Source organism: Idiotropiscis lumnitzeri, chromosome 1, assembly GCF_059441095.1.
Source record: "Idiotropiscis lumnitzeri isolate Australia: NSW breed Sydney's pygmy pipehorse chromosome 1, RoL_Ilum_1.0, whole genome shotgun sequence".
Classification (NCBI taxonomy): Eukaryota; Metazoa; Chordata; class Actinopteri; order Syngnathiformes; family Syngnathidae; genus Idiotropiscis; species Idiotropiscis lumnitzeri.
In genome coordinates, this window is record NC_142391.1 from 43,471,736 (window position 1) to 43,484,887 (window position 13,152).

General features: G+C 39.1%; 1 protein-coding gene across 1 annotated transcript in view; it reads left to right on the forward strand.

Moving 5' to 3' along the window:
- tacr1a (tachykinin receptor 1a) overlaps nt 1–13,152 on the forward strand; it is a 52,583-nt gene that overhangs the window by 17,639 nt on the left and 21,792 nt on the right. The window contains exon 2 of the mRNA XM_088301818.1: nt 5,155–5,349. Coding sequence (XP_088157944.1) covers nt 5,155–5,349 — 195 coding nt within the window. The remainder of the gene's footprint in view (nt 1–5,154; nt 5,350–13,152) is intronic.

Below are 13,152 nucleotides of genomic sequence, written 5' to 3' on the forward strand. Positions count from 1 at the left end.
TTAGTAAAGCATGCCATCGGCTTGTTAGCACAGTGTCCAAATCTATTTCGTCTCCCTCCCTCTTCTGTGTTGGGTTTGTAACTCATTTCTCGGCTCAGCCAGGAAGGAACATTTTTTTTAAACAGCAGCTGGCCTCTCATCATTAACTTGTACGAGGCGGCTCATTTAGTTTGAGTTTGTCTCATCTCTGCAAGCAGCCAATTATATTGTATTTGGATGTGGCCTGCTTTGGAGTCCCCTCAAAAAAGAAATGGTGAGCTCAATGCAGGTAACGGACAGTTTCAGCCATTATACTAAACTTTTTAAAACCGTGGTAAAACATCAAACCGGTAACCGGCCCACTAAATTCCATGACCTCAACATTGTCGGCGCTCAGCCATAGCATCAAAAAGGATTGAGCCCTTTTGGCAAGTGTAAAAGGCTGGGGGGGACCTTTGTAGGTTCAGAAGGTTTTGTCACCGCAAAATTTGTAACAGGACTTGCAGCACTATAAATTAAGTTTGAAGTGATGGAATTAGAAGTGTTAGTAGAAGAGGCAAACAGATGAGTGACAGGAAGCAGGAGCTCTAATCTAAAGGTTTATTGCTTAACAGATAAAATAACTTGAACGTTTTAGTTTCTAATAGTTCAGAAATGTTAACACAAGTTTAGAAGTTCACCTCACTGCCTCACATTTTTATATTCTGCACCTGCCTTTAGGAGGTGTTATTTAAAGATGCAAAATCAGCCATCAAAATTCATCTCATGTTTGACAAATCACATGGTATATTAATCTATTTGCATATACCCTTCCCAGATCGTGCACAATGAATCATGCTGCAAATTTAGGCTTTTGGCAGATGCAATCCTCGCTGTACCCAGTTCTTAGATCAGTCTGCACAACATATCCATTATCTTTACCGCTTCTCCTCACAAGGGTGAGGAGCCCATCCCTCCTATTTTTTTGTAAATCAGGTCTGTAATGTTCATTTTACTCAACGTGAACAGCTGCGGACCACATAACTTGAGATTTTTAGTAGAGCACTGACTGAGACTTCAATGCTTCAATAGATTGTCACTTGAGAGCCAGCTCTCAGAACAATCCTCTTTGTCCATCTTTCATCTTTTTCATGACCTCGCATATTACTCTTGCACTGATATCACATCCCTCCCTGATTGTTTAGCTGCTTCCCTGTGACCCTTCACAGGCTTAGCAGTAGATAATGAAAGAGCTTTCTCTCTCCCGTGATCATTCTGATGGTTGCTTTCTCTCAAACATCACAACACTGCTAAGAAGCTTGGTATTATCTTTGATCAGCAGATGTCTTCCGACTAAAACATTGCTAAGCTTGTACAAACTGGTCTGGATGTCGAGATAATTGCAACCGGTGAGTTGCGAACCAACTTCAATGCATTATTATTTTGCTACTCCTCCTTGTTACAAATTATAGCATTGCCATCTTGCAAAAAAAAAAAAAGCTGTATGGTGTCTGACGTCTGCTTGTTCACGATGGCGTTTTCAGTGTCCTACTCGTGGAAAATAAGATAGCATCCTTGGTGTTTATTATTTATTAATTTATTTGTTTTATTTGTAAGGGCAAAAAAAAAAGAATTGAGGCGAGCAAGCAGGCTTGAGGAATCTGCTTAAACTGTTGCTGTCCCCACGTCACTTATTCCTACGTCTTCACTGGTTCTTCAAACATTATGTTGTCAATAGCCTTAGTGACACCCTCTCTTTGATTTACGTGATTTTCTTTTCCACGGTGCCCTTATCCTCACTACTTATATTTTTCTTCATCCAGTGATTCCTCCAGTCTTGTTTGAGCAGCACCACTGAGTGCCGCAAGTAAAAGTGTAGACAAGCTCAAGCGTAATGCTTATTAGTGTTAAAATGGCTTAGGGCGGGACTTCGGACATGTCCAACATAGACGATAGCTGGAGAAATGTTGTGAATCATTGCTGCAAACAGAGGTCGGACGTCTGCCAGGTGTGTATTTGATTATGACATCCACAACCTTAATGTCTACACAAAGAAAAGCGGCATGACTTCCAGAGCTGTTTGAAGCCATGGCAAAAAAAATAAAATAAATAAAAATCTTTTTTTTTTTAACACGCCACTGATTGTTTTCTTTGATGATTCGTGTGAGAAGTCCATTTGTAGATTCATTTGGTTTATTAGTGGGATCAAGCCTTTAATTAGACCTTTTCAGTTTTCCTGAATTCCTCAAAAAGCACATTGTGCCATATTGTTCATTGACGCATATGAATGCAGTTCATTATAATATTCAGATTAAGCTTGCTGCATACATGTTCAAATTCTTGACATGTAGCAATAGTTTGTTTTAACTTAACAGCAATACTAATGTCAAGGATAGTAAAATTTGAAAAATCTGTTTTACAAGAAGCTGTGAATCATACAGCCTCATTTATTTTGGTCACAGTAAAAGGGAATTGATTGTCAGTAAAAGTGTTTCAGACTAATTTATGTTCCTAATGAGGTGCGGTACGAATGTACAAGGTATTTTTAAGTGATTGTCATCGGACTAGGAAGCATTATTATGACATGCCCAGTTAATCATTTGTCATGATGATCAGGTAAATTGTCAGGCTTCCAATCAATCAATCTGTCATTCAAAAAGACACACTACTGCTCCTTTTGAGTTATAGTCTCATAGGATGTTTTAGTATAACAAATAAAGATAAGGTAATAGATAAATGTGATACTGTTTTTACACAGTGAGTAAACACCATTTTGTTCTATCCTGTAATCTGTCAGTGTGCAGTTATATTAATCACACACCAGGAGATCATGTGTGCTTGAGAGTTATTATAGGATAAACTGATAATAGTAAGTGATAACATAAAGAATGCGAACAGAGCGATGAATGATGACGGCTGAAATGATAATCCAACACTAAGATATGCTATGCTTTTTGCCACGTTTGCCAAGTTTCATGTATATTTCATGGCAGTTATCCTACAATCCAATATTTAGAAAGCCATAAATGCGTCAAGATTGCCATTCTTAGATGTGTTGGAAAGAATAGAAGGTCATGTTTAATTTCATTGCTATTTTAATTTTCACTTTCAACATTGTGCAACTTGACAAGTTCATCAATAGCACACATTTATGATGATTAAGTGTGGCCTTTGGGTGATCTTTATCCACTTGAAGCAAGCAGATACAACAGATGGATATTTTTATGAAAGAAAATTATTCTTTCATAAATCCTTTCTTGGCAGAAAGACTAGGCATTGTTAAAGTGTTGAATGTTTTTAGTAGTTTTAGTTTTAAAACAAATTTGTTTGAGTTTATTTTTTAGTTAATTTCAGTATTAGCTTTCGTTTTTAAAGAAATGTATGTTTTACTTGTGGGCAAGATGAGAAAATCACTATGGTAACTATTCTACAGTAAAAATTTAACAAAAGTACTATTTTTGAAACTCTTTTGATAATACAGAGTACAGTTGAATAGTCCACCGACTTTAAATTACAATAAATGCAGCGCATGATACCACTTCGACAGTAAGATGCATGTGTGCATGCACCCTAATTAAATAAAGCAAGGGTGCCTTGTTTGCCATGTTGCCAATTTCTAAAGTGGATTTGCGGCTTGAATTGTCGTTGATATGCATTAAATCCGGTTGTCCAGTGTACTATTTTTTTTTCACACACATTATATATATATATATATATATATATATATATATATATATATATTAGGGCTGGGCGATTAACCGAAAATTTACCGTTACCGAAATTTATTAGAATGACCGACAACATTTTGCCCTTGTCGGTAAATTCGGTGTCTAAAAAAAAAAATGAAAAAGGAAAGTCTTTTCTGTCTGCGGCAATGTTCATGCCTCTTTAAGTCTGCTCCAGCGCATGTAGTCACGTGACTCAGGCGCTGTAGAAGAATGTAAACACAAGACGCGTTCGTAGCTGGCGATTCAAATTCAGAAGCGGCTGACACGGCTGCAGACGAAGTAACGTTAGTTGAAATTGGTCTTGTCGCGCTTGTCCCAAAAAGAAATTCGACATCTGTCGTTTGGAAATGTTTTGGGTTCCATAAAGACGATGTTTGCGCAAAAGAACATGAACTACAAAGTGCGTCGTAAGCACCTGAAACAGCGCGTCCAACCTTTTCTTTTTCACCACCCACAACACAACCATGCTGTTGACTTGGAGCTTGTGCTAAAAGTTCAAAGTGAGAAGCAAGGTTGGACAAGTGACAACAGCCCACTAACGGAGGCGAAACCATACGAGAGAACGTCTCAGTGGTGGACGGGATAGCCTAGCACATAGCTAAAGATAGAGCTCCTGAAGTTACAGTGGAGCGCACAGGATTTAAACGCCTCAGGAACGTAGCCGACAAGAGGTACGAAAATATTTGCCGCAAACAGCACTTCCCGATATGGACAACATCGGGACGGGAGCGGAGACATGTCGAGCATTTTGCATCCACATCCGACTTGTGGTCGAGTCGCAACATGCCCTGTTTGAGCCTGAAATGTGCAGTACATAGACGACAAGTGGCGACTGCGCACCGGAGTACTCGAGACGGCACATTTTACTGATGAAGCACACGCGTTTGTTTGGCACTGGCATTCCATTGATTTTTTTTTTTTTCATTTTATTTAGCATTTTGTTTACAGGCGACTAGTGCCTTTGCACATGGCATTATTTATATTGTTTACAAGATACCTTTACACAAATCTAAGCATTTGCAAATGGCATTACACCATCTCGGCACAATCTATTTGCAGGAAAAGATTTTGTGAGAGGTACCCTTTTTTTCCTGTTCTTTGTGACATTGTTCAAGTCATGCAAAGCAAGCTATTTTGAATGTTTATTCAAATGATTTTTGTACTTCTATTTTTCATTGAAAGTAATGTGTACCAGTTGGTCAATAAAAAAAAGCAGTTAATATGCATTTTCTGCATTTATTTAGATTTTGGTCCTCAGGGGGAATTTATCGTGCATTTATCGTTATCGAGGTAAAATTGCCCAATTTATCGCGATATTGATTTTAGGTCATATCGCCCAGCCCTAATATATATATATATATATATATATATATATATATATATATATGATGTATACGAGTACTTTTTTTTTCAGTTATATAAATTTAATTTATATATATTAAATCCCTGTTGTATGTTCCCATTGCAGGTACATGGCGATCATCCACCCGTTGCAGCAGCGCATGTCATCCACAGAGACCAAGGTAGTAGTTGGAGTGATCTGGGTGCTGGCTCTGCTCTTAGCCTTTCCACAGTACTACTACTCCAACATAGACGAGCTACCCGGCCGTGTGGTGTGCTACATTGACTGGCCCGAATACACAATGTGTGACTTCAAAAAAATGTGAGTCTATGAAAAAGCTTTTCAAGTGTTCAACATAGATTTAAATTAATAGCTGTGGGAGTAAATGGTTGATATTCAAAGTTAATTAGGCAGAGCAACATTGAAGCTTTTTGTGCTTTCGAGGTAATAAAGTGAAGGCACATTGGATTTGTGTTGCAAATCAGATTGAAATACACAGTTGGGCACGCAAGATTAATGATTAGATATGAGTGAAGCGTTTGTCGACATTCATGTTCCATTTGTTAATGCATGTAGTGGTGCTTTTATAGTCAACACAAGGTGGGGTGACTAACTTCTCTGATTCAATGTCATTTCCGATGTCAACCACATACTGTAATTTCTCGACCATAAGGCGCCCCTTAAAGGCCCAAACCATCCCCAAAACAGATGGGGCGCTCTGTATTGCAACACACCTTGCATACAGTCTGATACTCCTAAATCTGTACATACAATATTCACTTGAGCAACGGGCCTGATCCCCCATTGAGCATTTCGGAGTGCTTGTTAGCACACCCGGTTGGTTGATGTCTGAGATTACTGGGCACATACTTGACTGTGACAGCTAAATTCTATGAATACCTCATTTGGTGATGGTTTCACACAATCATTTAGAACAGACCAGTATGTACGTGCGGGAGAAAGCTGGACAAAAGGGCAGCTGTTCACAATGTTGTAGTCTGTCTTATCATTCATGTCATTGCAAGCAAGAAACATCACAGGTTTAGACAACAGAATGAAAAAAAAAACTGTGCTCAAAGCACACCACTCACATATTTCTAACCAGCCATCTGATTGGCTGAGGCTGATAGACTCCCAGAATGCCTCATTACTCTTTTTGCGTTATTTTTATTTCTTTTTGGGATATGAATAGCATGAGAGATGCATGTGCATTTGTGTTGATTGTATTTCTTTGTTTAATTGTTTGCTTGCATGCTGCTCAGTGATAGTTTTGGTTTTGATTTAAAACCGTGACTAAGGAGTGTTGTGACAAGTGAAATGCCTCCCTTGAAGATGTCATTCTTGACACGTGATCTCTCATAGCTCGAATGACAAAGATGCTTCTCTTTTGATGCGAACTAGCACGCGTGAGTAGCGTATGTGTGTGTTAAATACAAAAATACAGCGCGTCTTTTGCCCGTGGAAATACGGTACATCTAATGGACAAAGAAAAAGTAATTTGTTATTAATAAACCAAAAAACAGGGGGAAAGTTAACCAACCACATAAAGCCTGGAATTATCACCCAACAAACCTTAAAACAAACAACAAATGCATTAATTGCAAAGGAACAATAAAGTGTATTTTTCCATAATGTACCTACTGTATGCAGAGGTGGGTTGTTTTTTTTTTTCAACATCAAAATCAGATTCATCCTTTTAGTATTGAACACACAAGAAATTTATCTCAGCAAACCCATTATTTTTGGTTGTCTTAATTTCAAATAATTACAATTTAATGACATAATATAAAGATTGCTTTCACTTTGACCTGAAAGGTTTATGTGAACCATATTCATAAATTGGAACTAATATCAATTCATTTGTCTCAAAGATTTAAAGTTGTCACGCAGCTGAATTACATACATAATACATTTGGAATGAAAGGCAAGGCATATACAGCACATACTTGCAAGTACGATTATTAGCATTCGCATTTAATTATAACTGGTGACATGACATGTAAAACAAAGTATACACATTAACGATTTCTTATTCAACTAAGCTACGTACAGGGTCTTTATCATGCAAATTTAAGATCCATCCATCCATCCATCCATTATCTGTATCGCTTCTCCTCAATAGGGTCGCGGGGGGTGCTGGAGCCTATCCCAGCTATCTTCGGGCAGTCGGCGGGGGACACCCTGAACTGGTTGCCTGCCAATTGCAGGGCACACAGAGACGAACTACCATCCGCGCTCACACTCATATCTAAGGACAATTTAGAGTGTCCAATCAAACTACTATGCATGTTTTTGGAATGTGGGAGGAAACCGGAGTACCCGGAGAAAACCCACACAGGTACGGGGAGAACATGCAAACTCCACACAGGAAGGACGGAGTTGGAATCGAACCCACGACCTCTTCAGTGCGAGGCCATCGTGCTAACCAGTCGCCCACCATGCCGCCCAACTTGAAATAGTTTCATTTAAATCGGTCCCCCTAATGTATGTAATCACCAAAAGTTGATGGAACTTCACATTTAAGACTGCAGCAATGTTAACGTTTTGTAGTAAGTATGCTAGTACCATCCGAACTCACACTCATGCAATTTAGGGTGTCCAATGAATCTACCATGCATGTTTTTGGAATGTGGGAGGAAACCGGAGTACCCGGAGGAAACCCACACAGGCACGGGGAGAACATGCAAACTCCACATAGATCCCACGACCTCCGCATTGTGAGGCCATCGTGCTAACCAGTCGGCCACTGTGCCACCGGCAAATTTCAGTTTTCCATAGTTATTTCCATGTATGTTAACTTTAGCACAATTTTGATCTAATTAGGTAATATGAAATATGAGTTATTTTGGAGACTATTTTTCTAACACAGAAGTAAGACACTGGGCCATGTGACTGCCGTGTGACTGAAAATACGAATAATGATGGTAGAACATATTGTTTGAACCTAATGTCCTCGATCCAGAGTCGAGTGTCAATCTTTATACAGCATTGATGTACTATTCATCCTTGCACACGGTAGTGTGTGTGTAAAAAGTACGTTTATTTTTTTTTTTATTCAACAAAGTACATCTGACATATCGTGTTTGACAACAAAGCTAATGTTAGTGCATTGATGCGAATATGTGTCGGACTGCTGATATTAAATATTTTGGTATTCAGTCAGCCTACTGAAAATTCTTTGGAATAATTACGTACAAATCGAGAAAAATATAAATGTGTATATTTTTTGCATGGTTTAAGATACAGAAAGCAAACAAGAAACAAATTTCCACTAAATTTCCAAGTTCATGCTCTTATTAAAAAAAAAAAAAACAATACATCGGATCTTAATCACCAGTTATTCAGTACTTGAGAAGATTTTTTTTTTTTGTCCAAATGTTTTTTTTTTAACGTAAATTATTTGAAGGATGTCTTTTTCAAGTAACTTGGTTTGTGTATATATTTTCTCACATTCTTTTTCACCAGTCCTTCTCGAGGCTGCTCTTATTTTGAGGCTGCTTTTAGTTTGGAATAACTGTCACACAATACATTTTGAAGACAAAAAGGCACTGAGTTTTCCCCTTGCAGATTAGAAAAGAGGTCTTGTGAATATCGGCAGAAGAAAAAAAAAATTTGCATCTGCTTATGTTGTTTCAGCCCAATAACAAGAAATCATGTATAAAAAGAAGGGCTATTTGAGCCCCCCCATTGGGGAAATTCACTTGTTATAACATTAATTGAGTTTGTGGCAGCCTCAATATTGAGTGTGAGATTTTTTACCTCTTCTGTCTTCACTGCTGAGTGACAGAGAGCTGTACTGTATGTGCCGTTACTTTTGGCTCTGCTCTCTGAGATGAAATACATCTTTGGTTTCAGTAGAGCCTCAGCGACGATGAAGACGAGATAGTGACGGGTAACAGCACTCGTGGTGGGGCACATTTCACTCAGTAATTCATATTTGCTCCAATGTCTGCCAGCAGACTCTAATCCAAAGAGCAGATCTCTAACTTTTCATGCGATTTTTAGTTGGTCTTCCGCCCTTGAGCAAGTCAGCTCGATGTGATAGTGCCATGAGTGCTTCAAGCACAGGCTTTGGCTTTGGCCTCTCTCCAACCCATCAAAAATTCTTTGGTCTATCAGCTGTATTCAATCGTTTTGATTTACTTATTAATGAAAGTAATTTAGATGTCAACTTCCAAATGAGGTCTTATATTAGTGTTGCAACATTTGTCTCTACACTGGATTTGTGGTAATTTTATATGACAAAATGTTGTTATCATTTTTTTTAGGAAAAAACATCCCTACTATTGCAGATATATTACTAATATACCAATATTAAAATTTCAGTATTTCATAGTAAATTATTCTGACTCTTTAATAGTGCAAAATAGCTTATGCTTAATAAGTTGGAAAATTGTGTAGTCAACTATCCATTCACACACAAATGGACTAACAAGGGAAGAGAAGGCCAGAGCTGATATTCAAACGCCGAAGCTCAAAATGCAGAGTACGTGCAGACCACCGTGCTCTGCATTTATAGCATCCATCCATCCATTATCTGAGTCGCTTCTCCACACGAGGGTCGCGAGGGTGCTGGAGCCAATCCCAACTGTCTTCGGGCAGTAGGCGGGGTACACCCTTGACTGATTGCCACCCAACTGCACTGTACACAAAGACGAACAACCATCTGCGCTCACAATCACACTGAGATGCAATTCAGGGTGTCCAATCAAACTACTGTGCATTTTTATTGGAATGTGGGGGGGAAACGGAGTACTTGAAGGAAACACACGCAGGCACGGGGAGAACATGCAAACTCCACACCGGAAGGCCGGAGCCGGGATCAAACCATTTATAGCATGTTGACTAAAAATAATGTCATAGAAAACACTAAATTAAGGGCATGTAATGGCTATCCTTTTTTTGGTCTGTCTTGCTTTTTCATCCTCCTCAGGCAACACAGTTTTGCTTTTCACACTTATGTTAGCTCATCATGTGAGCTTTCCTTCAAATCTCCCTTTCAGCAAGCTGTTAAAGAAGCCCCACAAGCTGACTGCAAACAGGCAGTTATGGTCTGCCTGCTCAACACCTAAACAGAATATGAATAGAATATGTGTGAAATCCCTAATGCAAAACAAAAAAGCAAAATTATGCCACAATTTATGATTTGATTTTGGATGCTTGGGCTAAGGCAGTCTGATTGCACTGTTGTTCGAGCTTTTGCAAAAGCCGACATAATTTCTGAGGAGCCGCACGGCAACGAAATTGACTCTGACAATGACGAGAGAGAACTGGTGTGTTAAATTCTTCAACACTTCAACAAAGTACAACCTAAACTTCGTTTTGCTCCTACTGCCTTTTTAAATACGCATGCTAGCATGTATGCTAACCTGGGTTTTAGCGTGCATGCATGCTACCGTATGTTTTAAACTGGCATATGTTTTGTCTATGCCTGTGCCTAATAACACGGTGAGCCTTATGTATGTGTTAAATACAGAAATAGTACCCGTAATTGAGACAGTGCCTCTTAATACGGTCACCTTATGGTTGCAAAAATCTGATCTATATTATTATACCTATGTAACTCGACTCAATTTGGTTGGGTAAAGACGGTCCTCTCCGTGTCCGCGCCGGGAGATGTGGACGACACGATCGAAAGATTTTCCTCTTCATGCTCAATCAGATCACGGTAGCAAGTGTGAGGCTTCACCATTGCTACAATCTACTTCAAAAAGTTTAATTATTTGTGGTTTCGGCAAAATCGCGCTCACCCAGACTTGGACTTGCCAAACACACTACACTTGCACCCAAAAATATCTGTCTGCCAGTGCGCCATCTATAAGGGAAACAAGGGCATTGCAGGGACAAGATAAAATGATAGAATGATTTAGATTCTTTTTTTTTTTATTTTAGTTGGGCAAGTTCGGCATGCCAGATTAAAAAGTCGCCCTAAATGGCCCGCAGGCTGTAATTTTCCCATGTCTGTCCTCGCCCATACCAACTTTAATTATCAACAATAAAATTAATTATTATAGAAACATACAACCCTTCAACCAGTCATATCGATGTGGCTAAGACTGCGTAGGAACTTTAAGCATGGCAGAAATTTAAGTCTCACATATTCCTAGACATACAATACAAGTCATATTCGATGAGCTCTGGCAATTAAAGTGTGATGATCTACAATATACTGTAATGAGTTACACTGTGTGCGGCACGCTGGTCGACTGGTTATCATGATGGTCTCACAGTGCAGAAGTCGTGGGTTTGATTCCAGCTCCGGCTTGCATGTTCTCCCCGTGCCCGCGTGGGTTTCCTCCGGGCACTCCCTCCCACATTCTAAAAACATACATGGCCGGTTGATTGGACACTCTAGCTATGAGTGTGAGAGTGAATGGTTGTTTGTCTTTGCGTGTGTGCCCTACAATTGGCTGGTTGTTCTTTTTGTTTTTTTGGTCGTTGTTTCCTTAACTGACGTTGTCGTGTGGAGTAATGTGACTCATGCACAAAAACAATAAATCTGTAAGCTCAAGAAAACTAAGCAGGATAGCATCATATTTGCAATTAAAAAGAATAATAATTTACAATGCTGACATTGTTATGATGCTTTTTGTTTGCAAATCTAGGAAAATATATTTGTTGTCTCTTTCCCAAGTCTTCATTCAGAAATGTATTGGCTACCATATAATTAAAATGAACAGTTTTCTGGCTGCCGTCGGCCTCTTGAGAGTTTACTCAACTTTAGTGTCGCTAAATGTCTGAAATATAACCAGTCGGGGTTTGTGTGCACATTCTTGCTCCGGCCATCCTGTGTGGAGTTTGCATGTTTTCCCCGTGCCTGCGTGGGTTTCCTCCGGGTACTCCGGTTTCCTCCCACATTCCGAAAACATGCATGGCAGGCCGATTGAACACTCTAAATTGCCCCTAGGTATGAGTGTGAGCGCAGATGGTTGTTCGTCTCTGTGTGCCCTGCAATTGGCTGGCAACCAGTTCAGGGTGTCCCCCGCCTACTGCCCGAAGATAGTTGGGATAGACTCCAGCACCCCCCCGCGACCTAAGTGAGGAGAAGCGGTACAGATGATGGATGGATGGATGGATATTGTGCAGAACGCTTTTCTACTGTCACAGGTTGATGAGGACAAGAGCAGTGTTGTGCATTTGCATTTTGGTGGCGATCGGTCAGCATTTTAATGCTGATGTCCTTTTAACATACAAACCTATTACCGTATTTCCCGGACTATAAACCGCTACTTTTTTTTCTAGATTTTGAACCATGCGGCTAATACAACGATGTGGCTTTTCTGTGGATTTTTCTTTCACCGGCAGGGGCGCTCTGTAGTTCATAAAATACACTAAATAAATCTCAATTTCTTTCTCTTGGGTCAGTTCAGTTTTGATTAGCAAAGTTGTTGCCGTGATAAAAGGAGCTGTTGCGCTGGTGCGTCTTATAGTCTGGAAAATATGCTATATAGGTGCCAATATTATGCTCATCCAAGTGTCCCTTTAATTTTATCATATCCCTTCTTTGCAAAAAATCATATGTATTTAAAAGAACCCCAACCGTAATGACTGTAATGTGCTATATGATTTATTTGGTTGTTGGTAACATAAATATGAGATACAATTTTCAAAAATAATTTAATACATTTTGTCAAAACTCTATTTGCATTTATGTAGCCACGTTTTTTCTGGGATGATGATGTGATATGGTTGTTGCTAACATTACTGCCCTCTGCCAAGCAACGCAAAAATAATTGCAAAATACTACTAAGGACTTCTACAGCCGACCCCAACCACACTTCAACGCCCCTGATCACAAGTAGACCCCACACTAAAAGAACACATTCGCCAATGTTTTCCCTTTTGTCTCCAGGTTTTAAAAATTGGTTCAGATGTTACAAATTATTACTGTGCCAAGTTTTAATCTTTAATTCAAAGAAGAAATCTCTTGTTCCGATCTACTTTTTATTTGAGTTACCCTGTAATTCATTTATTTATTCAATCAATCTATTTAACTGAATGTATTTTTCCTTAGCCATTGTCTGACCACTTTTGTGCCTATTCCTGTTCACTTACCAATCAACAATAACCATCATAAAGGTAACGTCTTTGTCAAAGGTAATTATTGTGATTCAACAGGTTTAC